This window comes from Orcinus orca, chromosome 16 (genome assembly GCF_937001465.1).
Source record: "Orcinus orca chromosome 16, mOrcOrc1.1, whole genome shotgun sequence".
Taxonomy (NCBI): Eukaryota; Metazoa; Chordata; class Mammalia; order Artiodactyla; family Delphinidae; genus Orcinus; species Orcinus orca.
In genome coordinates, this window is record NC_064574.1 from 15,866,365 (window position 1) to 15,892,173 (window position 25,809).

At 45.2% G+C, this 25,809-nt stretch overlaps 2 protein-coding genes across 8 annotated transcripts in view; both read right to left on the reverse strand.

Moving 5' to 3' along the window:
* Positions 1–1,346: 1,346 nt before the first annotated feature.
* DBNDD2 (dysbindin domain containing 2) lies at positions 1,347–25,775 on the reverse strand. 7 transcript variants are annotated; one of them, XM_049700074.1, is made up of 4 exons: positions 25,692–25,775; positions 3,694–3,840; positions 3,364–3,501; positions 1,347–2,018 (listed from the first exon to the last, which is right to left on the reverse strand). In XM_049700074.1, exons 2-4 carry the CDS (start codon positions 3,830–3,832, stop codon positions 1,813–1,815), a joined length of 483 nt encoding a protein of 160 aa, XP_049556031.1. In that variant the 5' UTR covers positions 3,833–3,840; positions 25,692–25,775; the 3' UTR covers positions 1,347–1,812. The 7 variants fall into 7 exon arrangements, with proteins under 7 accessions (XP_049556031.1, XP_033289702.1, XP_033289703.1 ...); XM_033433811.2 differs by having other exon boundaries at positions 25,647–25,771; XM_033433812.2 differs by lacking the exon at positions 25,692–25,775 and adding an exon at positions 6,119–6,203.
* The window catches only part of SYS1 (SYS1 golgi trafficking protein), a 32,236-nt gene continuing 13,029 nt past the window's right edge, over positions 6,603–25,809 (reverse strand). Inside the window, exon 4 of the mRNA XM_033433808.2 lies at positions 6,603–7,898. Coding sequence (XP_033289699.1) covers position 7,898 — 1 coding nt within the window. The 3' untranslated portion in view covers positions 6,603–7,897. The remainder of the gene's footprint in view (positions 7,899–25,809) is intronic.

Consider the following 25,809-nt stretch of genomic DNA (forward strand, 5'->3'; position numbering starts at 1 on the left):
CTCAACCCAGTTAAGCTAATCATCACCACTATCTTCTAGGCCACCGTTGTCTCTTGCCTGGATTACTGTGTTACGTCTGTCTGGAGCCTGTCCTCTTCCAGTATGTTCTCTACACTGCAGCCAGAATTATCTTTTTAGGAAGCAACATCAACCACTTGTAATCCTTCATTACTCCCAATAAAGTTCAAAGTCGTAACGTGTAAACTGCTAGTTATCTACCCAATGACTGCTGTCCCCTTGTTTCTCAGTAACATAACCCTGATTTTATCAAGACAGCAGGGTGTCCTACCAAAGGACTACCCCAGCCTCTGCAGTAGCCAGGGTGCTTCTGAGAGGTCTGACAGGAAGTATAGGAATCAGACGCATTGGTAATTGAAACTTGAAGGGTTATTGTCTTTCCAAACGCCAGAATTTCCTTTCTTCTAGATAATGTTGTGTCCCTAAGTCTATAAAACATCTGTAAATGAAACATCCCTCAGGTTACCAAGTTTTGGCCAATGAGATGTAAGTGGACGCTATTGGTTAGAACTTCCAGAAATGCTTGTCGAGGTGGGACTCGGCAGCAGGCCGGGCCTGTTTTGCCCATCCTTAATCTCTTCTCCTTCTTTCCACCAGCTTCAGAGACATGGTGGCTGGGGCCTCAACAGCCATTTCAGCCACGAGGTATCAATGAGAATTCCAGCCACGGGCCTTAGATGGCTGCACAAAAAGAGCCAAGAAGGACCCTGGTGTCCAATAACTGTGGAGCGACCACATCGCCCTGTGCTTTGGACTTCCTTTACATGAGGAAACCAGGTTTATACCTTAAGTCACTGATATTTTACTAGCAAACTGAAACTTGATACAGGCTTCAAAGCGTTTTACGACCTGACCTTTGTCAATCTAGCCTCTCCCTTCTTCTGCTCAAATTCAACAATTCCGTCAAGCTGAATGGTTTTCAGTTCCTCGGGACTTTTCTCTCCATTTAAGTCTTTCCAAGCTGCTCTTTCTGCCTGGGTTACAGCCCCACCTGGCTAACTCCTCCTCATCCTCTGCAACCCAGCTTAAAAGTCACCTCTTCAACGACCATAAAAGCCAGGTTAAGATGCCCATTTTCTGGTAACAGAACAGTTGCTCGGCATGCTACTTATTACGCTGTGAATTGTTGTGCTGACTTGATTTTCTCCTCCATGAAGGCAGGCAGCCTGTCTTGTTCAAAACTGTATTCCAAATCTGCAGCTAATTCCAAATAACGACTTCTTGAATACATGGAGTAAATGAGTCATGGGAATATGGTATTGGTTAGAGAGCTAAAGAAATGTATTGGGTTTGATATCTGTACAATGTGAACAGATGAAGTGGAATGGTTGGCATATTATTATCTGTTTATTATTCATACCGTGCCCTGTTCCAAAAAGGATGTAAGGAAGCAGGATGGCTGGAGTACCATCTCACTGGGAGTGTTAAGGAGTTCACGTCCATTTAGAGACACTGGTTTAGGAGACGCTATCAGGAGACTGCAGGATAGTTTGGAGGAGGGAAGAGTGCTAAGAAAAGCAGTGGCATCTTGTCCTATCTCGTCTTCCATCTCCTCACTTGCAGGCCCTACCTCAGGAGTAAGCCAAAACCTGGCAGGGAGGTTGCAGCAGGGAAAGGTTAGCAGTAAAGCAGGAGCGGGTTAATTCCCAGAAAGGTACACCACCCACCGTCCTTTCCCCCCTCTGGTGCCTACTGCAGGTAAAGAGTCTGGTCTTCTCCGAAGCGCTCTGGCTGGGCCTGCGGTCTCAAGTGGAGAATAGGCAGCTCAATCAGTCTGTAGGTGTGGGCCCACTGCTAGCTGCAGGCTCCAGGCTCTGCCCCGCCATCTCCCCCATCCTCCTCCTCGTCAGACTGTGCCAAGGGCGTGTCTGCTCCGCCATCACTGACATCCGGGCTGTGCGGATTGGTGGAGGAGTCAGAGGATGAGGAGAAAGTGCGGGATGTGGTCCTGTCTGCCGTGGGCATTGGCAGGCTCGGCTCCTCGGGACGGTCGTCCACCCCTGCCCAGAGAGAAGAGCCCGTCAGGGCCATGAACAGGGCTTCAGAGGACTCTTAGAGGCGCTCTGGCCAGGAGACACTGAGGCCCAGAGGGGAGCAGGGACTTGACCAGTCACCCGGCCAGGCTCCTGACTCCCAGTTCCTTCCACTTCACCGCACCACATCTGGGATCTAGAGTCTGGTCAATCAAGTCAAGAGTTCAAATTCTACCTACGTCACTTCCTTGCTACTGAGTAGTTTTGGGCAAGTCACTTACTTTCCCTCTCAAGGACTCTGCCCCTCCTCGTAAAAAAGGGACCCCGACATTCCAGAGGGTTTTGAGGATGAAATCTGAGAATGCTCATAAACTGTCTGGCACATAGACCACCAATAAATAGCAGGTTTTCTTTTTTGTTTTGTTTTTGTTTTGTTTGCGGTACGCGGGCCTCTCCCTGCTGTGGCCTCTCCCGTCGCGGAGCACAGGCTCCGGACGCGCAGGCTCAGCGGCCATGGCTCACGGGCCCAGCCGCTCTGCAACATGTGGAATCTTCCCGGACTGGGGCACGAACCGGCGTCCCCTGCATCGGCAGGCGGACTCTCAACCACTGCGCCACCAGGGAAGCCCAATAGCAGTTTTAAGTAAGAGAATATCTATCTTATAGGTTAAGGATGTGGGCTTTGGAGTCAGATAGCTCTGGTTCGAATCCAGCTTCTCTACTTTCTGGCTATGTGACAACAATATCTCTGAGTCTGATGTCCCTCTTTTATATATATATATATATATATATTTTTTTTTTTTTTGGCCGCATGCCATGTGGGAACTTAGTTTCCTGACCAGGGATCGAACCCACGCCCCTTGCATTGGAAGCTTGGAGTCTTGACCACTGGACCACCAGGGAAGTCCCTCTAATGTCCTTCTTTATAAGATGGGAATAATCCCACCTGCCCTCATAGGACATTGTAAGGACTGAGATAATATATGTAAAATAGCTTAGCACAGTATTAGAAACCTAATAAAGTGCAAAATAAATATTAAGATGACTAAAACTGCTTAAGTTGTCTAATATAAAAATCATATTTTTGTTATTTTAATTATGTTAATTAACTACATTAATTTCACGAATATAAAATTGACAAAGGCTAAGGGGGTTGGGCCTTCCTAGAGTTTTGGATTAGGAATCTGTAACCCAGCTTCCCTCAAGGTCAACTTCCCTAAAATCAGAACAGACAGCTGTTTCATGGGTGGAAATGCCCACTCCCAGCCCCTACATGCATACTTCCCCAGTCCAGCCTTGCAACCTCACTTCAGAGCCCTGACATCCGGCTCTGGCTAACCGGTGCCCAAGTGCCCGAAGTAAAGGGGCATACCAGATGTCTGGGGGGTCGGTGGAGGATCTTCGCAAGGTAAGAACACGTCAGCTCCGTCCTGATCCCCAAGGTCGATAAGTTCCACTTGCTCAAGTGTGTCCACATTCACCTCCATGGATGAGATACTACCTATGGGGGCTGCAGATCAAGAAGGGGGCAAGTCAGGAGGAGCCAGGCCAGAACTGACAGGATGGTCAGAGACATATGTCAGGTCTGGAGATAAGACGTTTAGGGGGCCAAGAAAACCAGGGGGGAGGTACCAAGATTCAGGACCTATAGGACTTCCTCCCTGCCCCACCCTAGTCCCTCTCCCCAGGATTCAGAACTTACGTCTGTGCGACTCGAGATGCAGGTGGGACAGGGGGAAGACAAACTCTGTCTCAGGCTGTAAAATGTCCTCAAAGAATTTCTGCCGCTCCCGAAGGCGGAGCTGCTGGCGCTCCAGGGCTGCCCGCGGATTTGGGTCCATGTCAGCTCCTGGAAGAGCAAGTACAGCTATGAAGTTGAGAGGGGATTCCGTGGGGGCCTGGGCTTGGGGAGCCCCCCTGCAGCCAGCATCCCAGCACTGGGGCCTCTCGACTTGACTACCTCCTCCCCTTTCCTAAAACAAAGTCCATTACCACAAACTTCAAGTCTCACGCAGAGGCGGGGCTGACCCTAGCTCCACAAAGGGGATGCCAGTTCCAGGCACAGCAAAAGAGGCTCCTCTGTATTCAGGGAACGCGGTCAATGGCCAAGTCTCAGCATCATGCCCTTCGGAGAGGGGTTGGAAGGGCTGGTTCAGCTCAAATGGGGGAGGCACGTTTTCCGCTCAATGGACCCAGCCTCTCCTCAGAAGGCTGGGGAAGAGGACAGAGAGGAAGGTCCCTTCCTCCAGGCTGCAGCTCTGGTTCCTGGCCATTCTTCAAAACCCAGACGAAAGCTAAAGTACCCCCTCCCCTACTCTCCCTCTCTCTCTACACACACACACACACACACACACACACACACACACACACACACACACACACACACACACACACACACACACACACACACACACACACACACCAGCATCCCCTCCAAACCCTGCTCTTTAATCACAGACGTGACTTCTAGGCTTGGCTCTGCCCCTAAGGAAGTCAGCTTTCCAGCCTCAGTCTCCGCATATGAAAATGGCATCATCCTCCTACCTGCCTCCAGCACAAGACACAGGCGGTGAAGGTGCTCTGCAAAACGGAAAGCTCTGGTCCCCGTGCTATTTACAGGACACCATCTCTTCTCTGCCCCCCACAGCTCTTTCTTTGAGCTCCTCTCCTCTGACACATCTCAATGTCTGCTCTCCCCACTAGGCATCGAGTAGCAATCAGAAGGGTGCAATTCAGACCAGGCCTTCCGGCCCCCAGTGCTGAGAGCTTTCCAGAACGCCATTCACTCGGATTCGCTCCATTCCGTTCCTGAGCCCATCACCGGAGGCAAGGGAGTATCAAGCTTGAGGACCAGATCATCATCCTCCGCCTACTGCCTTCCCCACCTCATCTGGACTCGGCATATCTGAGACCCTGGCCGGCTCCACCGGCGCTGGGGTGGGCCGCGAGAGACCCAAACCCAAGTGGGCCAGGCAGGGCCAAGGAAGTGTGGGGAGACCATGTGGCCGGGGCTGGGAGCGGAGGAGGGAGGCGCTGACGCCGATTCCTGGGAAAGGCTCTTAGCGCTGCCGCCCAGGTCACAATACTAAAAATACCCAGGGCCTCTGGGGCTGTCTGGGGGCGGGGAAGGGCGACAAAGACGGTCGGGGTCGGGGAACTGGAGGGGACCACGAGCTCCGGGACGCCCCCTCTCTTTCCCCCTCACCCCATCAACCTCAGGAAACTGGAGGGGCTGCCCCCTGGGGAGGTGCGGAGCTAAGCGCTGGGGAGAGGAAGGGGGGTGTTTACATAACTGAAGGTGCAGGGGAGAGGGGTGGAGAGAGCTGTAGAGATTTGGGTGGCCGGAGGCGGCCAGGGGCCCGGCCCGTGGAATGGAGCGCTCCCTCTTCGTCCTGCCCCACCCGCACTGGAGTCAGCGAGAGCGAAAGAATTCCCTAAAAGGGGACACGCCGCGACCGCGGGGGAAGGGGGGGAAGGCGGAGGGGTCCCCCGGCCGTTCCGCTCGCGCTCCCCGCCGGCCTCCCGCTGCACCTGCGCCCGCCCAGCGGAGCCCCTACCTGCCGCGCCCAGAGCCCCCGCTGACTCAGGCTGTCCGCTGCGGCGCGACGGCGGTGGGGGCGTGGTACCGGGCAGCGCCGGCCGGGGTGGGGCTGCGCCTCCGGGTCTCCCCCGGGACGGACTGGCCCTGGGAGCCGGGAACGAGGAAGCGGCGGGAGGCGGAAGTGGGGGAGGGGCGGCGGCGGGCACACACGCTTCTGCCGGTCGCCCGGCGGCCGCAAGGAGCCCCTGCGGGCGCGATCGTTCGCAGTTCCAGGACGGGCAAAAAGTTCCCGGCACGCATCCCTCCTCCCCGCGACCCGTCGGGCCCCTCGGCGCTCCGCCCGGCTCCGCGCGCTCCCATACGCGGGCTCTCAGCCCCTGCTCCCGGCTGCTCCCCGACTCCCGGGCAGCCCCGACGCAAGCTCCACGCGCCGGCACCCGGACTCCCCAGCACCCTCGGCCACGTTCGGCACGCTTAGACGCACACCCCTCGAGAAGGCGTATGCAGGGTCAGAGGGGCTGGGGACTCGCTGCCGCCCATCAGGGCAGGTGCACTGCGGCGGAGGCCCCCTGACCCTGGGACTCACCCCGCAGCCCCCGGTTCCCGGCTCCGGGATGGGCACGGCCGCCGTCCAGCCTTCCAGCGCACTGGGCGGGGTGGGCGCGGGGACGGGGCGGGGTGGGCGCGGGGACGGGGCGGGGTGGGCGCGGGGACGGGGCGGGGTGGGGGGTGGACGCCGGCGGGGAGCCAACTCCTCCGGGGTGCCAAGAGGGGCGCTGCGCGTCCCGCCTGGCGGGGGTGGAGGAGCGAAGCGGAAACTGTGGGCCCAGAGGGGAAACGCTTGCCCCTCTCGCAGTGCCTCCTGGCTCAGACCAGGGCCACAAGTCTCCTGGACCGAGGCACTGTGCTCATTCTCCTCCTCCTCCCTTCCACCCTGTGCCCGTACGTAGCTCCAGAAACCGCGGGGTGGCGGGGTGGCAGGGTAGGGGGGCGTCTGTCGGAGATGCTTCTGCCGTGGGGTCACTCGATCATTCATTCAACAAACATCCACGAGCAAGCCAGAAACTAGGAGTCATCCTTGGCATCTCCCTGTCTTTCAATGCCCACATTAAAACACATCTCCATTAACTGTCGATTCTCTTTCCTAAATATCTTTCCAATCCGCCGCTCCTCTCCGTTTCCACCACCATCTCTCCCGTGGCTCCTACGGAAACCTTCTCTCTGGTTTTCTTGTACTCTGGTCCTGCGGCGCTCCATCCCCACAGCAGTTAGTCGTCACTGTAGAATCGAGAGTGCTAACCATGGAACCCCACAGCAGTCATTTCAAAAACGCAGGTCCGATGTGCCACCCCCTGCTTAAATCCCTCCTTTGTTAGAATGAAATCCGGGTGCTGATATCTGAGCTGAGTCTTAAAGAAATGAGTTCAACAAGCAGAGAAGAGGGGGAAGGGCATGTACAGAGGGACAGAGGTGTGAAAAGTCCAGACATATTCAGGCTTCCCTGTCAGGAGACCAGCACTCAGTACAAATACCTAAAGCTCTGCCTCTTCTATTCTTACTGAGATCCCTAAACAATCCTGTGAGATAAGTACAGCAAGCAGCTTTCCCATTATTTTACAAGCAAGGAAACCAGTTTGTGGGAGGCAAAAAGTGCAGTGGTTAGGAGCACAGGCCTGGGGGTCTCCTAGCAATTTTAAGTAAGAGAATATCTATCTTATAGGTTAAGGATGTGGGCTTTGGACCTGAATTCCTTGGGTGGTAAACCTAGCTCTGGTGTCTAGCCAGCTGTGTAAACAATTTCTCTGATCCTTGATTTCTTTGCCTATTAGGTAGGAATAATTAATCCCCACCTCCTATGAGATAATTCATATAAAATGCTTAGTACAGGACTTGGGCACTCTGGAGATGCTCAGTAAACAATAAACACTAGTTGTTTTGACTGTAATCGATTCTGAGAAAGGGAGGAAACTGCTTTCTTCCATGAATTTCTGAAATTATAGGAAGTAGGCTCTAACCTTCTACAGAGCTTATTATGTGCCTGTCACTGTTCTAAGTGCTTTGCATGTATTAACTCTTTTAATCCTCTTAATAATCCTGTGAGGTAAATACTATTTTTACTTCCATTTTACAGATACAGAAACTGAGATATAGAGAGGTGAAGGAACTTGTCCAAGGCCTTACAGCAACTAAGTGATGGAGCAGAAATTCAAACCCAAGTAGGCTGCTTCCAGAGACTGTGCTTATAACCATGGCTCCCAGCCTGCTCCGCTTTTATCCCGTTGCAGCTTTCATCTTCCGAGAAATGTTTTGCTCAGTCTGATTCTTATTCCTCATTAATGGATGGAGTAGATACTTGGTCCCGTTTTCTAGCACAGAGGAATGAGGCCAAGTCAAAAGTACAGTGGATGAGAGCTCAGCTCCCGAAGTCACCTCCCCCCTTTTCAGGCCTATCCCTGGGAACAGGACTGCATGGATTATTTTGAGCCGTCCCCAAGATGGTGACAGATCAGGAACCTCTCTGTCCCTTTGCCAGATATTTGCCACATACAAGGGTGGAAGAGGAAAAAGCATCCAAGTTAGAAATAATTCACAGGGCTAAGCTGGAAGGGTATTAGCCAAGAGAGAGGCCCAGGCAGCAGACCCAAGGGTGGATGGCAAAAGGAGTTGAAAGGATCAGTGAAAAAGTAGATGGCTTAGACTTCTGGGTTCCATCTAGGATGCCAAAGCTGGGAAGAGCATCATTACCACACTAATAATTTTTTTAAACTGTTAGGTAATTATAAAAGTATTACTTTCGTCAAACCCAGCAGTGAGCTAAGGCTGCAGAGCAACCAATTAACCTGAATTCCAAAGAAGGACAGGCACCTCCAAGAAGAAATAGGATGTAGGCACGGCACACCTCTGAAGTAGGAGGAAGGCAAGGTTTCCGTGCAAACAGGTAAGAAGAGTTCAGCTACACTTTTTATTGCTAAAGGCCAGGTGTGGCTAGCATGAGAGTATAGAATCCTTGGGAGTCACAGACACTAAAAGTAATCATAGAAACAACAACACCAAACTTTGTTCAACTCCTGACAAGATTGGCTCAATTCTCAACACTAATGGCCTAAGAAAAGAAGAGATATGACAATTTCCAGGCAAAAATCATATTGACCTCAGCCTCTACTGTTCTACACATTATGTCCAGGAATCAAAAATTACAACACGCACATCAAAAGCAGTTTAAGAAAAACAAAAAAAAAACCCTATTGTCAAGAGACAAAGCAATCAACAGAACCAGATAACTCTCTGGAGTTACCTGCCAGAAAATTTAAAACAACTATAACAATATGTGAAAGGCTCTGTTGGAAAATATGGACAACATGCATAAACAGAAGGGGAGTTTTAGCAGAGAGATGGGGACTATAAAAAGGAGTCATATGGAAAATGCTAGAAATTTTAAAAACCTGTAACAGAGATGAAGAATGCCTTTGACAGCCTCATCAGTAAACTCAACACAGCTGAGGAAAGAATCAGTGAACTTGAAGATAGGTCAACAGAGACTACCCAAACTGAAACAGAAAGAGAAAAAAAAGAGTGAAACAAAACAGAACAAAAACCCCAGAAGATCCAAAGCTAACATGTGCATAATTTGAATCCCAGAAAGAGAAGAGATAGAGATAGGAACACACACACACACACACACACACACACACACACTTGTAGAAATAATGGTCAACAATTTTCCAAAAATAATGAAAGAACCACAGAGCGAAGAAAATCATAGAATCAAAAAAAAAACCATTAAATACCAACAGACAAACACACACACACACACACACACACACACACACACACACAATATGATCTATCATATTCAAACTGTTGAAAACCCAAGATAAAGAGAAAATCTTGAAGGCATCAAGAGGAAAACGACAGAGTACCTACAGAGGAACAAAGATAAGAATTACAGCAGATTTCTCATTAGAGAAGAAATTATATGACTAGAAGATAATAGAATGATATCTTTAAAATGCTGGAAAAAAAAAAAGACTGTCAACTTGCAGTTCTATACTCAGCAAGAAACTCTCTCAAACATGAAGGTGATATAATAATTCTTTTCAGATGATCAGAAACAGAAAAGTCATTACCAGCAGATCAGCATTACAAAAAATGGTAGAAGTTCTCGAGGCAGAAAGAATATGATACCAGAGAAAAACCTGGACCTACATAAAGAAATGAATATCTCCAGAAATGGATGGAATAAAGGTAAATATGAGACTTTTGTTTTTTAATCATCTTAAAAGATAACTGGGCTTCCCTGGTGGCACAGTGGTTAGGAATCTGCCTGCCAATGCAGGGGACACAGGTTCGAGCCCTGGTCCCGGAAGATACCACATGCCGTGGAGCAACTAAGCCCGTGTGCCACAACTACTGAGCCTGCGAGCCACAACTACTGAAGCCTGCTTGCCACAACTACTGAAGCCCACGTGCCTAGAGCCCATGCTCTGCAACAAGAGAAGCCACCGCAATGAGAAGCCTGCGCACCACAACAAAGAGTGGCCCCCACTTGCCGCAACTAGAGAAAGCCCGCACGCAGCAACGAAGACCCAACGCAGGCAAAAATAAAATAAATTTTAAAAATAAATAAATTTATTTAAAAAAAAGATAAGTGTCTAAAGCAAAAGAGTAGCAATACGTGGTGGATGTAGAGCACATATTAAAGTAAATGTATGACAATCACAGTAGTAAAAATGATGGGAATTGGAAACACACTGTGAAAGAGTCCTTCTGCTATATAAGAAGTGGTATAATATTATTTGAAGATTGACTATGACTAATTGAAGATATATATTGTAAATGCAAGGGCAACCCACTAAAAAAATGTTTAAAGAGGTATAGATAACAAGCCAATAGTGGAGACAAAATAGAGTCATAAAAGTATTGGGAGGCATCCTCCCTGGGCCTCTTTGTGTTCAACATGTCAAGATTGCAAGGATCTGACTTCTCTTTCACCTGGGCCCTTGCTCAGTATTAATACAGCTGGCAGCTCTGAGAAATAAGACCGGGTCTTTCTCAGACAAAGGCAGGTTTGCTGACTGCTCGCTATAAAAGTGCTGGGCCTGGGTTCCTCAGCCATGATGCAAAGCCACTGTGTGGGTACCGTGCATCTGGGACCGCTGTATCACTTGTTGAACTTCGGGCTGAAGGAATCAACACAAAACTATGCTGATGTTCATGTTGTTTGATGTTCTATGAGTAATAAACTGTCTTGATTGGATGCAGTAAGTCTTATTGTCTCTTTTTGGTACCCATGAGGTTTTTCTCTGACAAAGCATAATCAATTAATCCAAAGTAAGGGGGGAAAAAGAGGAAAAACAAAAAAAAAGCACATATGGAAAAATAGAAAACAAATAGTGCAATGGAAGATTTTCATCCAATTGTGTGAATGAACAGCAACCAATTAAAAGACAGGTTAGTAGACTGGGGAAAAATAAAGCAAGAGGCAATAATATGCTGTCTACAAGAAACCCAGTTTAACTATAAGGATATATATGAATCAAAGGTAAATAGATGGAATAAGATACACCATGCAAACACGAATCATAGTAAATTGGAATAGAGATATTAATATCAGAAAAAGTAGACTTCAAAAGAAGGACTATTACCAGGGATGAAGAGGGACATTACATAATGATAAAATGTTGTTCATTTCACCAAGAAGACTTAACAATCATAAATGTGTATGTGTACATCTGTTAACAGAGCTTCAAAAACATGAGATAAAAATAGACCTAAAATAAGAAAGAGAAAAATCCATAATACAGTTAGAGGATTCAGCGCTTCTCTCTCAGTAATCAATAAAACAAGTAGGAAAAAAAAGTAAGGATACAGAAAACCTGAACACTACCAACTAGCTTGTTCTGACTGACACTTTTATAGCACTTTTACCAGCAGAATAAACATTCTTTTCAACTGCACATAAAACATTCACCAAGATACATCTTCTGGGCCATGAAACAAACCTCAACAAATTTAAAAGAACTTAAATCATACAAAATATGTTTTATGACTATAAAAGAATGAAAATATAAATAAAAACAGAAAGAGATCTGGAAAACACCCCAATACTTGGAAATAAAACACAACACTTCCAAATAACCCATGAGTCAAAGGTGAAGTCCGAAAGGAAATTAGAGAAATACCTTGACTGAATAAAAGTGAAATGTAGCAACCAGCCACCAAAAAAGCTCCTAATGTTCCTTGCCTTCTGTTTATTCATACTTTTGTGTCGTCCTCTTCTGCACTGTATCAAGGTTACTTTATGTCGTCAATAAGACATGGCAGGTGATGGTACATCACGTCCAAAATTAGGATTAAAAAAATTGGAAAACCCAGAGCTTCCATCTTGGGTGTGTGTTCTCTCTATTGTTTCGATCACTCACTCTGGGGGAAGCAGGCTATTATGTTGTCTACAGCCCTACAGAGAGGCCCATGTACCTAGGAACTGAAGGTTCCAGCCAACAGCCAGTGAAGAACAGAGGCCGGCCAGCAACCCCATGAGTGATTATGGAAACAGATTCACTGGCCCCAGTAGAGCCTTTGGAATGACTGCAGCCCAGGCCAGCAGCTTGAGTGCAACCTCTGGAGAGACTACGGCGGAACCATCCAGCTAGAGCAGTCCTGGATTCCTGATGCTCAAAACCTTTGAGATGATAATACTTCTTTTTTTTAAACTGCTAAATTTGGGGATGATTTGCTAATGCAGCAATAAGTAACACATAGGGATTTTGGTATTGAACAGGGTGCCACTGTCACAGCACTCTGAAATATGGGGCCGGCAGTGGACTGGCCATAGACTTGGGAAGAGTGTACTCAAAGCCCAAAATGCCTTGAAAAAGCTCTTAAAAGAAGCCTCGTGCTTTTGATAAGATTGGAGCCAGGGTATACAGGAAAGTCAGGTAAACACTATTGGGAACTGGGGAAAGAGGAATTCCTGTTATGCTGTGGCACAGTTTAGCAACCCTGTTGCCTGTGGTAAAGCGGAAAGCAGAAAACGTGCCCAATGAGTTGGGATCTGGCTAAGGACATTTCCAAATCAAGTGTTGAAGGTGCCACCTGGTGTCTTCTTGCTCCTTATAGTAAAACGCAAGGGGGAGAGAGAAACTAAAGCAGCAGCTCTCAAATGAGTGATGGCGCCTGGGGCGGGGAGGCGGCGGTGTGTGTGTGTGTGTGTGTGTGTGTGTGTGTGTGTGTGTGTGTGTGTGTGTGTGTGTGTGTGTGTTGGAGACATTTCTGGTTGTCAAAACTGGAGAGGGGACTTCCCTGGCCGGTCCAGTGGTTACGACTCCATGGTTCCAATTCAGGGGGCGTGGGTTAGATCCCTGGTCAGGGAACTAAGATCCCACATGTCGCATGGCAAGGCCAAAAAAAAAAAAATCTGGAGAGGTTGCTACTGGCATCTAATTAGTAGAGGCCGGGGATGCTGCTAAACATTTTATAATGCACAAGACAAAACCCTCTTACCACCCACCACCTCCTCCCTCCACAAAAAAGAATTATCCTGCCTGAAATGTCAGTAGTGCTGAGGTTGAGAAATCCTGAACTAAGAGGAAGTACTGTTAAATATGAAGGAGCCAGGACTTCATGGTAGAAAATTCTCACTCTCTCTGAATGGCAAATGATAGTAAAGTTAAAAAATGGTTTCCTAAATTGAAAAAAGAGGGGATATATGTATATGTAGAGCTGATTCACTTTGCTGTACAGTAGAAACTAACACAACGTTGTAAAGCAACTCTACTCCAATAAAAATTAATTAAAAAAAAAAAGGTTTCCTAGCAAAGCTCAAATCCAGAGCATTACCAGAAGAACACGGTCCGAGAATGTGACTATCAAATCTTTTGTTTGCATCTCAGGAAGATTCAAGACAATGCATCCGAGTAGTCTTCTGTCAGATAAAAGACCCCTAAAGAAATGATGGGTGTGCCTCACAGATCCTTTGAATCAAGCAAGAAGGATTCTAGAAAGCTTAAGGGTGTTGCCCCTTAGCCAATTCAGCAGAAGCCTCATAGAGAGAAGGGCTTATCTCAGAGAAATTGGGGGCATGGCTTTTGTCTAATAGTGTGGATCTGAATAAGATTCAGAGTGACCCACAAGTTCTTAAAAGGATTCTATATCCAGAAACATCTCCACTTGGACTTAGAGGGATAAAGAGAGTATAAAATGAAAAAAAAGGATTTCTAGTTCTGAACAAGATGGATTAGATGCCTTCCTCTCTTTCCCTCCCACTAAGTGCAGCTTAACATGCTGGGCATTATATATATAAAACAAACGTAAACATAGTTGGCAGACGAGCTAGGAACCCAAGAACACAAATGACATAGCAGTGAGTCCCTGGGTTTTCTTTTTGCTAGAGCTCTGGAGAAGCCAAACAGGCACAGACAAAAATCGCCCCCATGAAAAGCCTGCTCTCTCTTGTCAAAGGATTGGGAAAGAGGCACCCTAGCAGGACAGAAATCTTTTGACATGAAGTGACCCCGCCAGCAAAATCCTAGAGGAGAAGCCTGACTCCCAGTCTTTGTCTCATGGTAACAAGGCACCTCTCCCTCTCACCTCCAGATGGTGTTATGTGAGAGGAGGCGGAATGGGGAGCCTGGGCTTCATCAGTGCTCAGCAGTAGCAAGTACCCCTCCCCACAATTTCCATGATGTCAGTGGAGGGCATGTGGGGAGGTAGGCTGCCCTCCCCATCCAACAGTAAGGAGGCACCGCTCCCTCCCCTCAACATAAAGGTGGCCAAGAGTGGAGCCTAGATGTTCACCTCCGCCCAGCAGTAATGAGGGAACCAACCTTCCAACCCTCCCCTCCCCCTACAGGGTGGTGTCAGTGGGGGCCATGTGGGCAGCCTGGACTTTCTGCACTCCCACCTGGTGGTAAAAAGTTGGTGCCCCTATCTCACTGGCCCAGGACAATAGAGGCCTGCCAACACAGAAGAGTTAAATGAGATCCAGAGTCTCACCACATAACTTCTGAAATATCCAGGTCATAAATGAAAATAATTCACCATACCAAGAGCCAGGAAAATCTGAACTTCAACAAGTAAAGACAATCAACAGATGCTAGTGGATCACAGTGCTGTTGGAATGACCTGACAGGGATTTAAAAGCAGTCATTATAAAAATGCTTCATCAAGCAATTGCAGGACTTCCCTGGTGGCACAGTGGTTAAGAGTCCGTCTGCCAATACAGGGGACACGGGTTCAAGCCCTGGTCCGGGAAGATCCCACATGCTGCAGAGCAGCTTAGCCCGCGCACCACAACTACTGAGCCTGCGCTCTAGAGCCCGCGACACACAACTACTGAAGCCCGTGAGCCTAGAGCCCGTGCTCCGCAACAAGAGAAGCCACCGCAATGAGAAGCCTGCGCACTGCAACGAAGAGTAGCCGCCGCTCGCCGCAACTAGAGAAAGCCCGCGCACGGCAACAAAGACCCAACGCAGCCAAAAATAAATAAATAATAAATTTATTTATTTAAAACAAAAAAAAAAACAAGCAATTGCAAACTTTTTGAAATACTGGATTGGCCAAAAAGATGTTATGGAAAAACACAAGTGAACTTTTTGGCCAACTCAATAAATGAAAAAATAAAAATCTCAGGGAAGCAAATAGAAGATACAAAGAAGAACCACATAGAAATATTAGCACTGAAGAAAAAGTAACTGTACTGGGTCGAACAATGTCCTCCAAAAATTCACGACTACCTAATACCACAGATTGTGACCTTATTTGGAAATAGGGTCTTTGCAGATGTAATTAGTTAAGATGGTGTTGTACTGGATTAGGGTGGGCACTAAGTCCAATAACTGGTATCTTTATAAGACTATGTGAAAACATAAAAAGACACACAGGCGAAAACACCATGTGAAGATGGTGGCAGATATCAGAATGATAGATCTCAAGCCAAGGAATGCCAAGGATCGCTGGCAATCACCAGACGCTAGGAAAGGGGTATGGAACAGATTCTCCCTTGGAGATTCCAGAAGGAACCAACACCTTGATTTTTAGACTTTTGGCTTCCAGTACTGTGTGAAAATAAACTTCTGTTGTTTTAAGCCATCAAGTTTCTCATAATTTGTTAGAGCAACCCTATGAAACTAACACAAATTAGTTTAAATTTAAAAATTTTTAATTTAAAATTAAAAAAAAAACCCTCACTGGATAGGCTCAATAGAAGAATGAAAATAACATATGAAAGGATTGGTGAATTTCAAGATAGAACAGTAGAAATTACCCAATCTGAAAAACAAGGAAAATTAGATTTTAAAGAAGAAGGAAGGAAGGAAAGAAGGGAGGGAGGGAGGAAGGGAAAAAGGAAGGACAGAGCCTCAGCAACCTGTGAGACAATAACAAAAGATTTAACATTTGTGTCACTGGAGTCTCAAGTGGAGGGAAAAGAAGTGGAACTGAGAAAAAGCATTCAAAGAAATAATGGCTGAAATTTCCCAAAATTTAACAAAGAACTACACCCCCTCTCAATTTTTGAATTCTCCCTTTTGAAAAGATCAATAAAATTGACAAACCTCTGACAATACTAACAAAGAAAAAAGAAGAGAGAGAGTGACCTAAACTCTCAATATCATGAGTGCAACAGAAAATATCCCTACAGACTCTGCAGATGTTGTAAAGATAATAAGGGACCAATAGGAACAGCTCTACACACATAAATTCGACAACTTAGATGAAAAGGACCAATTCCTCAAAAAGTACAAACTGCCAAAATTCATCCAACATGAAACAGATAATTTAAATAACTCTATAACTATTACAGAAATTGAATTTGTAGTTAATTAAAAACAAAACACCAAAAAAACACAAAATTCTTGAAAAAGAAATCCCCAGGCCCAGAGAGTTTCACTGGAGAAATCTACACAACATTTTTAGAAGAATTAATACCAATTTTATACAATCTTTTTCAGAAAATGGAATAGGAGGGAACACCTCTCCACTTGTTTTATAAAGCTAGTATTATCTTGATACCAAAACCAGACAAAGACAGTACTGAAATAAAATAAAACACAATAGACACATTTCATCTAAGCTGACAGATTTGAGGGCATAGAGTTATTCATGACGTTCCTTTATTATCCTTTAGATGTCCCTGAGATCAGTAGTGACGGCCCCTCTTAAATTTCGTTTTTTTAAATATTTATTTTAAAAATAAATAAAATAAAAAATTTATTTAAAATAAAATAAAATTTAAAAGAATTTCTTTAAAAAAATATATGTATGTATGTATTTATTTATTTGACTGCATCGGGTCTTAGCTGCCACACTCGGGATCTTTGCTGCCATGTGCGCTGGCTCTAGAGGACGCTGGCTTAGTTGCCCCGTGGCACGTGGGATCTTAGTTCCCCGACCAGGAATCGAACCTGGGTCCCCTGCATTGGAAGGTGGATTCTTAACCACTGGGGTACGAGGGAACTCCCTTAAATTTCTAGTATTGGTAATTTGTGTCTTCTTTTTTTTCTTGGTTAGTCTGTCCAGAGGTCTGTCAATTCTATTTATTTTTCCAAAGGATCCGTTTTTGGTTTCATTGATTTTCTCTATTGTTTTCCTATTTTCAATTTCATTGACTTCTCCTCTAATTTTTATTACTTCTTTTATTTTGCCTGCTTTAGGCTTAAATTGCTCTTCTTTCTCTAGTTTTATAAGGTGAAAGCTTAGATTGATTTCTGATCTTTCTTCTTTTCTAATATACACATTTAGTGCTATAAATTTCCCTCTACGCACTGTTTTCACTGCATCCCACAAATTTTGAGAAGCTGTATGTTCATATTGTTCAAAATATTTTTAAATTCCTCTTGAGATTTCTTCTTTGATCCATGTGTTATTTAGTAGTGTGTTGTTTAATCTCCAAATATCTTGGAATTTCCAGCTATCTGTTATTGGTCTCTAGTTTGTTTCCATTTTGGCTTGAGAACACACTTTGTATGATTCCTACTTTTAAAAATCTGATCAGGTAGGATTTATGGCCCAGAATGTGGTTTATCTTGAACGTTCCATATGAGCTTGAAAAGAATGGGTATTCTGCTGTTCTTGGATGAAGTATTCAATAAATTTTATAGAATTTTATCGTATAAAAGCCAACTAGATCAAGTTGACTGATGGTGGTGTTCAACTATATCCTCACTGATTTTCTGCCTGCTTGATTTATCAAGTATTGAAAGAATGGTGTTGAAGTCTCCAACTGTAGTAGTGGATTTGTTTATTTCTCTATGGCGTTCCACCACTTTTGGGGGATGTTTTTTTAAAACTATTTATTTATTTATTTGTCTGCGCCGGGTCTCAGTTGCGGCTCGTGGGATCTTCGTTGCCACGTGCAGGATCTTCGTTGCAGCATGTGGGATCTTTTAGTTGCAGCATGGGAAATCTTGGTTGTGGCATGTGGGATCCAGTTCCCTGAGCAGCGATCGAACCTGGGCTCCCTGCATTGGGAGCACGGAGTCTTAGCTGCTGGACCACCAGGGAAGTCTCCGGAGTTCCACCAGTTTTTACCTCACATATTTTGACACTCTGTTGTTAGGGACACACACATTAAAGATTGTTTGTCTTCATGGAGAATGGACTCCTTTATTATTATTTAATGCCCTTCATCCCCGATAATGTTCCTTGTTCTGAAGTCTGCTTTGACTGAAGTTAAGATATAGCTGCTCCAGCGTTTTTTTTTTTTTGATTGGTGTTAGCATGGCACATCTTTCTCCATCCCTTTGCTTTTAAACTATCTTGTGCCTTTCTATTTAAAGTGGGATTTTTTTAAAGACAGTATATAGTTGGGTCTTATTTTTTTTATCTACTCTGACAGTCTCAGTCCTTCAATATTTAATATTTAGGCCAGTCACAAAGTGATTACTGATATACTTAGTATAAACATCTACCATGTTTATAACTTTTCTATTTGTTGCACTTGTTCTTTGTTTCTTTTTCTTTCTTTCCCTCTTTTTCTGCTTCTTTTGTTTTAATTAAGTATTTTATAAAATTCTATTTTCCTCTCCTTCCTTAGCTTATAAATGGTACTTCTTTTTAAAAATTTTTAGCTGTTTCCCTAGTTTGTAACATATGTTTACAACTAATTTAAGTCCACTCTCAAACTATAGCAGTTCAAGGGTAGTACAGGTACCATATAAAAGGACCTATATTCATCATAAAAATAGACATAAAAATCTTCAACAGGGCTTCCCTGGTGGCGCAGTGGTTGAGAGTCCGCCTGCCGATGCAGGGGACACGGGTTCGTGCCCCGGTCTGGGAAGATCCCACATGCCGCGGAGCGGCTGGGCCCGTGAGTCATGGTCGCTGAGCCTGCGCGTCCAGAGCCTGTGCTCCGCAACGGGAGAGGCCACAACAGTGAGAGGCCCGCGTACTGGAAAAAAAAAAAAAAAACTTGAACAAAGTATGAGCAAATTGAGTCTAGCAAATATAAAAAGAATTAAACACCAAAACCAAGTGAGGTTTATTCAGAGATGCAAGCCTAGTTCAATATTCAAGTCAGTTAATGTAATCAACCATAGTAATTAACAAAAGAAAAAAATCACATGATCATATCAACTGACGCAGAAAAATCATAAAATTCAATGGCTATTCATGATAAAAACTCAAGAAACTAAGAATAGAGGGTAACTTTGAACTGGATAAAGACCACCTACAGAAGATCTACAGCTAACGTCATACTTAATGGTGAAAGATAAGAAAGATAAGATGCTTTCCCCTTAGCATCAAGAACAAGGCAAGGATGTCTGCTTTCACCACTTTTATTCAAAATGGTACTGGAAGTCATAGCCAGAACAATAAAATAAGAAAAGGAAATTAAAGGTATACAGATGTGGGAAGAAAATATTTGCAAGTCACACATCTTACAAAGGACTCATATCTAGAATATATAAAGAACTCTCAAAACTCAACAGTAAAAAAAAATCCAATTAGAAAATAAGCAAAAGATTTGAACAGATATTTCACCAAAGAGGACATAGAGATGGCAAATAAACACATTAAAATATGCTCAACATCAATAGGCAGTAGGGAAATGCAAACTAAAAGCATGATGAGGTATCACTACACATCTATTTTATACCAGTTAATTAAAAATTAGTGACCATACTAAAAGCAGGTCAGGATGCAAAGAAGCTAGATCATCCAAACATTGCTGGTGGAATGTAAAATGATACAGTCACTCTGAAAAACAGTTCGGCAGTTTCTTAGAAAACTAAACATATACTTACCACAAAATCTAGCAATCATACTCCTTGGCATTGATTACAGAGAAATTAAAACTATGTCCATGTGAAACCTGTACATGAGTGTTCATGTCAGCTTTATTTGTAATAGCCCTAAATGAGAAACAACCCAAATGTTCTTCAGTGGGTGAATGGTTAAACAAATTGTGGTACATCCATACTGTGTAATAATAGTTGGCAAAAGAGGAACAAATTAGTGATACACACAACTGGATGGATATCAAGGGCATTATTCTGAGTACAAAAAAAGCCAAGCCTGCAATGTTACATACTGTATGATTTCATACATGTAACATTCCTGAAATAATAAAAATATAGAAATGGAGATGGGGGACTTCCCTGGTGGCTCAGTGGTTAAGAATCTGCCTGCCAATGCAGGGGACACGGGTTCAAGCCCTGGCCCGGGAAGATCCCACATGCCGCGGAGCAACTAAACCCGTGTGCCACAGTTACTGAGCCTGCGCTCTAGAGCCCACGAGCCACAACTACTGAACCCCGCGTGCCTAGAGCCCGTGCCACAACAAGAGAAGCCACGGGGCAATGAGATGGCCGCGCAACCCAACGAAGAGTAGCCCCCCGCTCACCGCAACTAGAGAAAGCCCACGTGCAGCCACAAAGACCCAATGCAGCCAAAAATAAATAAATAAATTTATTTTTAAAAAAAGAAAATCAAAAGAAAAAAATTAAGTATGTATCCCGCTTTGAAATATATATAAATGTATATATATATACTCCAATAAACCTAACTTTAAAGAAAGTAAAGTACAAACTATGAGATGAAACAAAATAAAACAATGATGAAGAAAGAGTAGACCCTCACAGCCACCAGGATAGCTACTATAGAAAGAAAGAAAAAAAGAAAGAAAGAAAGGAGGGAGGGAGGAAAAATAACAAGTGTTGGTGAGGATGTGGCAAACTGAAACCCTGTGCACTGTTGGTGGGAATGTAAAATAGTGCAGCCACTATAGAAAACAGAATGGTGGTTCCTCAAAAAATTAAAAATAGAGGGACTTCCCTGGTAGTCCAGTGGGTAAGACTCTGAGCTCCCAATGCAGGAGGCCCAGGTTTGATCCCTGGTCAGGGAATTAGATCCCTCATGCCTCAACTAAGAGTCTGCATGCCACAACTAAGAAGTCCACATGCCGCAACTAAGACCCAGCGCAGGCTAAATAAATAAATATTAAAAGAAATTAAAAATAGAATTACCATATGGCCCAGAAATTCCACTTGTGAGTGTACACTCAAAAGAATTTAAAGTAGGGTCTTAAAGAGAGATATTGGGGCTCCCCTGGTGGCACAGTGGTTAAGAATCCGCCTGCCAAAGCAGGGGACACGGGTTCGAGCCCTGGCCCGGGAAGATCCCACATGTCGCAGAGCAACTAAGCCCATGTGCCACAACTACTGAGCCTGCGCTCTAGAGCCCACGTGCCACAACTACTGAAGCCTGTGCACCTAGAGCCCATGGTCCACAACAAGAGAAGCCACCGCATGTGAAGCCCACACACTGCAATGAAGAGTAGCCCCTGCTCGCTGCAACTAGAGAAAGCCCGCATGCAGCAACGAAGACCCAACACAACCAAAAATGAATAAATTTTTTAAAAAAAAATTTAAAAAGAGAGATATTTGTACACCCATGTTCATAGCAGCATTATTCATAGTAGCCAAAAAGGTGGAAGCAACCCAAGTGCCCACCAATGGATGAGTAGATAAGCAAAATATGGTCTATACGTACAACAGAATATTATTCAGCCTTAAAGGAAGGGAATTCTGCTATAACGTGATGAACCTTGAGGATATTATGCTAAGTGAAATAAGCCTTCACAGCAAGACAAATATTGTATGATTCCATTCACGTGAGGTCCCTAGAGCAGTCAAATTCATAGAGACAGAAGGTAGAAGGGTGGTTGCCAGGGCTGAGGGGGAGTTGGGAATGGGGAGTTGTTATTTAGTATTGAGTTTCAGTTTTGCAAGATGAAAAGAGTTCTGGAGATGGATGGCGGTGATGGTTGCGCAACAGTGTGAATGTACTGAACACTACTGAACCGCCCACTTAAAATGTTTAAGGTGGTAAATTTTGTTATGTGTATTTACCACAACTAAGAAAAACAGGGTGGCAGTTTCTCACTCAAGTGCCTTGGATTTGGTCCAAAAGGCTGACCAGCTGTGTGTCCTTGGGTGTCCCTATTCCCATAAATGGTTTTTCCTGTGTAAACGGAAGCGACAAACAAGACAGAATATGGGAATTTGCTTTAGGAGCCATTGCTGGGGTACAGTGTCTGGTCAGGGAGAATGCCCTGCCCCCTTGGGGATGAACTGCCTACGCTTCCAAAGGGAGGGAAGTGAGTGACGATGAAAAGAACAGGCTAGAACAGAATGGCAGAGGCGCGCGCCAGCCCCTGGAGCTCAATCAAGCCCCGTTGCCTCGGTTGCTGGAACGCTCCCAGGATGCTCTGACCCTCAGGACAAACTCCCAGCCCCTGAGCCTGTGGTCAAGCCCTTAGCAGTCTGTGTCTTGCTCACTCCTCCGGGTTTGGTCACTGCCGCTCTGGGCTCCTACTTTCCACTCCAGCACATACACCAGTTCATAATTCCCTCCCACACCTGTACTTTTAAAATCCCCTCTTTTGAGAGTGCCCTGCCCAGCCCACAGCCCTCTGCCTGGAGGCCATACTCCTCCTTTGTTCCTCGTCACCATCTCTGCGAAGACTTCCCTGGCCTCCCCACACTGCTCCTCTGTGTTCCAGCGGTGCCCGCCCCCCAGCCCTTATCATAGGTAACGCCATTTATTTCACTTTTTCATGAAATACTTAGTGGGCACCTATTGTCAGCCAGATACTATTCTAGGCTCTGAGGGGTTAGCAACGAAGAGAACAGCCAAAAGTCCCTGCCCCTGAGGAACGCATATTCTAGAAGGACCTCTCCCCTGGGCCTGTGTGCCATCTTCAGTGGGGAGCGCACAGCGGGGCCCCAGTCCTTGGTGCCCAGGTGCTGAGTGGCGGGGGGTAGACGACCCTGATGCAGCCCACCAGAGTCCAGCAGGGTCCAGGAAGAGCTGAAATCGCGCAGGGAGAGGGAAGCAGAGGAGCCACGGAGAGTGCTGAGGCAGAGGGAGAGGGGCGGGGCTGTGCTCCGTGCCTTCCCTCCCAAGTCACCTCCTGGGTTTCTTCCCTGGTCCACAGAGTGTTTTACCACCTGCTTATCTTTGCCCTAATAATAAAGGGCATGTACATGTAAGAAGCTGTTCGGTAGTCTGGTCTTGGTCCATCACACCTAAAAGGCAGAGCTAAGCACCCCAGATGCACGCACACCCCTCCGCCCGGGTATGGTGTGGATGTGGTACCAGATTGGCTGACTGAGTGAGGTGGTGCCCGAGAGGCTGGATCTCACCAGCTCTTCTGATTATTCAGATGCAGCCAGCTGGGCAGATTACTCAGAGCAGCCTAAGCTGTTAAAATCTCCCATCATCTGTCCCCAGCCCTTCACCACGACTCCGCCTCTGCCCTCATCTCCTGACGCCACTCCTTCCCCCTTCCCTCACCTCCTCCAGGTCTCTCCTCAAATCTCATCTTGTCGGTGAAATGGCCCCATTCCATCCTTTTTAATACAGCAAAGCTTCTACTTTTGTTCTCCCTTTCCGGCCCACACTGTTTACTTTTCTCCACACACTTACTCCCATCCAACGTTAACAGAAGCGTGCTGGAACCGACTCTGAGGGCTTACAAAAGCCTATGACATTTTTAGGAACTTGGTTGGCTGGTTGTTAAGCAATGCCATCACTAAAAATTAAATTATACCAACTTCATCAAGTTAATGATATTAAAAACAAAGGTGAGGGGCTTCCCTGGTGGCGCAGTGGTTAAGAATCCACCTGCCAATGTAGGGGACACGGGTTCGAGCCCTGGTCCAGGAAGATCCCACATACCACAGAGCAACTAAGCCCATGCACCGCAACTACTGAGCCCACGTGCCACAACTACCAAAGGCCGAGCACCTAGAGCCCGTGCTCCACAAGAGAAGCCACCGCAATGAGAAGCCCACGCACTGCAACGAAGAGCAGTCCCCGCTCACCACAACTAGAGAAAGCCCACGTGCAGCAACGAAGACCCAACACAGCCAAAAATAAATAAATAACAAATAAATTAATTTTAAAAAATAAAAGATAAAAACAAAGGTGAAAAATGCTCAAACTCATCACTTTCTAATTTTTACTACCTTTTGCTATTATCTATGATCTTGAGAATCTTTACAGCTGTAGAAATATGGTAGAAATATATAATATATAATGGCATGCTACTGTGCATTTCTTTTCAACTCTGCATTCATTGACATCACACTGGTAGCTTGAAATCGGCCCTGGTAGGAGTATTTACACCACAGAAATAGGTAAGTATGATAAATCAGGTTTTGATTTATTGTTCTGTTGATTGTCTAGACCAGCAGTTGGCCATGGGCCAAATCCAGCCCACCAACTATTTCTGTAAATAAACTTTATTGCAACACAGCCAGGCCCACTCATTTCCATATCTGTGGCTGCTTTCACATCCCAAGAGCAGTTGAGTAGTTGCAACTACATGGCCTGCAAAGTCTAACATATTTACTATCTTGCTCCTTACAGAAGAAATTTGCCTACCCCCGGTCTAGCCTTAAGAAAATAATGGAGGAAATGTTAATAATGTAGATTAAATGTAAATATGTTCTGTCTATAGCTGCTACAGGCAGATCTCATTTTATTTCGCTTTGCTGCACTTCACAGATAGTGCGGTATTTACAAATTGAAGGTTTGTGGAAACCCTAGTTGAACAAGTCCATAGGCACCATTTTTTCAACAGCATTTGCTTGCTTCAGGTCACTGTGTCACATTTTGGTAATTTTCACAATATTTCAAACTTTTTCACTATTATACTTGTTACAGTGATCTGTGACCTTTGATGTTGCTGCTACGACTTGCTGAAGGCTCAGATGATGATCAGTGTTTTTTAGCAATTAAGTATTTTTAAATTAAGGTATGTACTTTTTTTTAGACATAATGCTATTATTGCACACTTAACAGATTACAGTATAGTGTAAACATAACTTTCATATGCACTGGGAAACCAAAAGATTCAGGTAGCTCGCTGTATTGCAATGGTCTGGAACCAAACCTGCCATATCTCTGAGGTATGCCTGTACATTGAAAATAGCCACACACACGCAAAAAAAGCTGAGCAAATATACTCCCGGTGTTTGAAAACTGTGATCTAATACAGCAAAGAAGTCGATCAGGTCATTGAGAAATGAGTTGAATTCCAACATCTTTGTTCTTCCACTTTTTCACTTTCTTACATCAACATTCATGTTGGAACTACACTTGTTCATCAGTTATAACCATAGGTTGACTATGGATGCAAGAGTTAGGCAAAATTCAAGAAAAGTATACTGTAAGAATAAACTGGCTATACCGAATTCACAATAAAGAGTATTGTAGAATTTTATTAGGTTTCTTTCAGTAAAATTTATGATAAACACACATTCACACACACATATACACACTTTGTTTCAGAGAGCCTATTGTTAAACCTTTACAAGCACACACATGCTCCACTAGAATGTAAGTTCCTTGATGGTAGGAATTGTTTTTTTTTTAATCCAGCGCTTAGAACACACCTAACACATAGCAGATACACAGTCAACATATGTGACATGAATCAACATATGAGCATAGTTGGGAACCCACGTTTCATGGGTTGACGGTCAGACCTTACGTTTCCAGCTCCAACATTATCCAGCTGTGTGGATAAATTATTTAATTTCTTTGAACGCTGGGTTCTTTATTAAAACAAACAAACAAACGAAAAGACGGGGGAATCTTCCTACCTCACAGGGAGATGGTGACAATATATGCCTCTGCCCGGCACCTACCAGGTTTCTCCACAGACAGAAGTTTCCTCCTCACCCTCCACCCCTGCCATCCACATACTCCTCGGAGACAGCCCTGCCACTGTCACACATTTCAGTGATGTCACAGCCCCCTCCCTGG

Coding starts and splice junctions, on each gene's coding strand:
- DBNDD2 (XM_049700074.1), bottom strand. CDS start 3,832: ATGGACCCAAATCCGCGGGCAGCCCTGGAGCGCCAGCAGCTCCGCCTT. Junction 3,502..3,693: donor GCATCTCGAGTCGCACAGAC/GTAAGTTCTGAA, acceptor CTTGATCTGCAG/CCCCCATAGGTAGTATCTCA. Junction 2,019..3,363: donor ACCGACCCCCCAGACATCTG/GTATGCCCCTTT, acceptor CTCTCTGGGCAG/GGGTGGACGACCGTCCCGAG.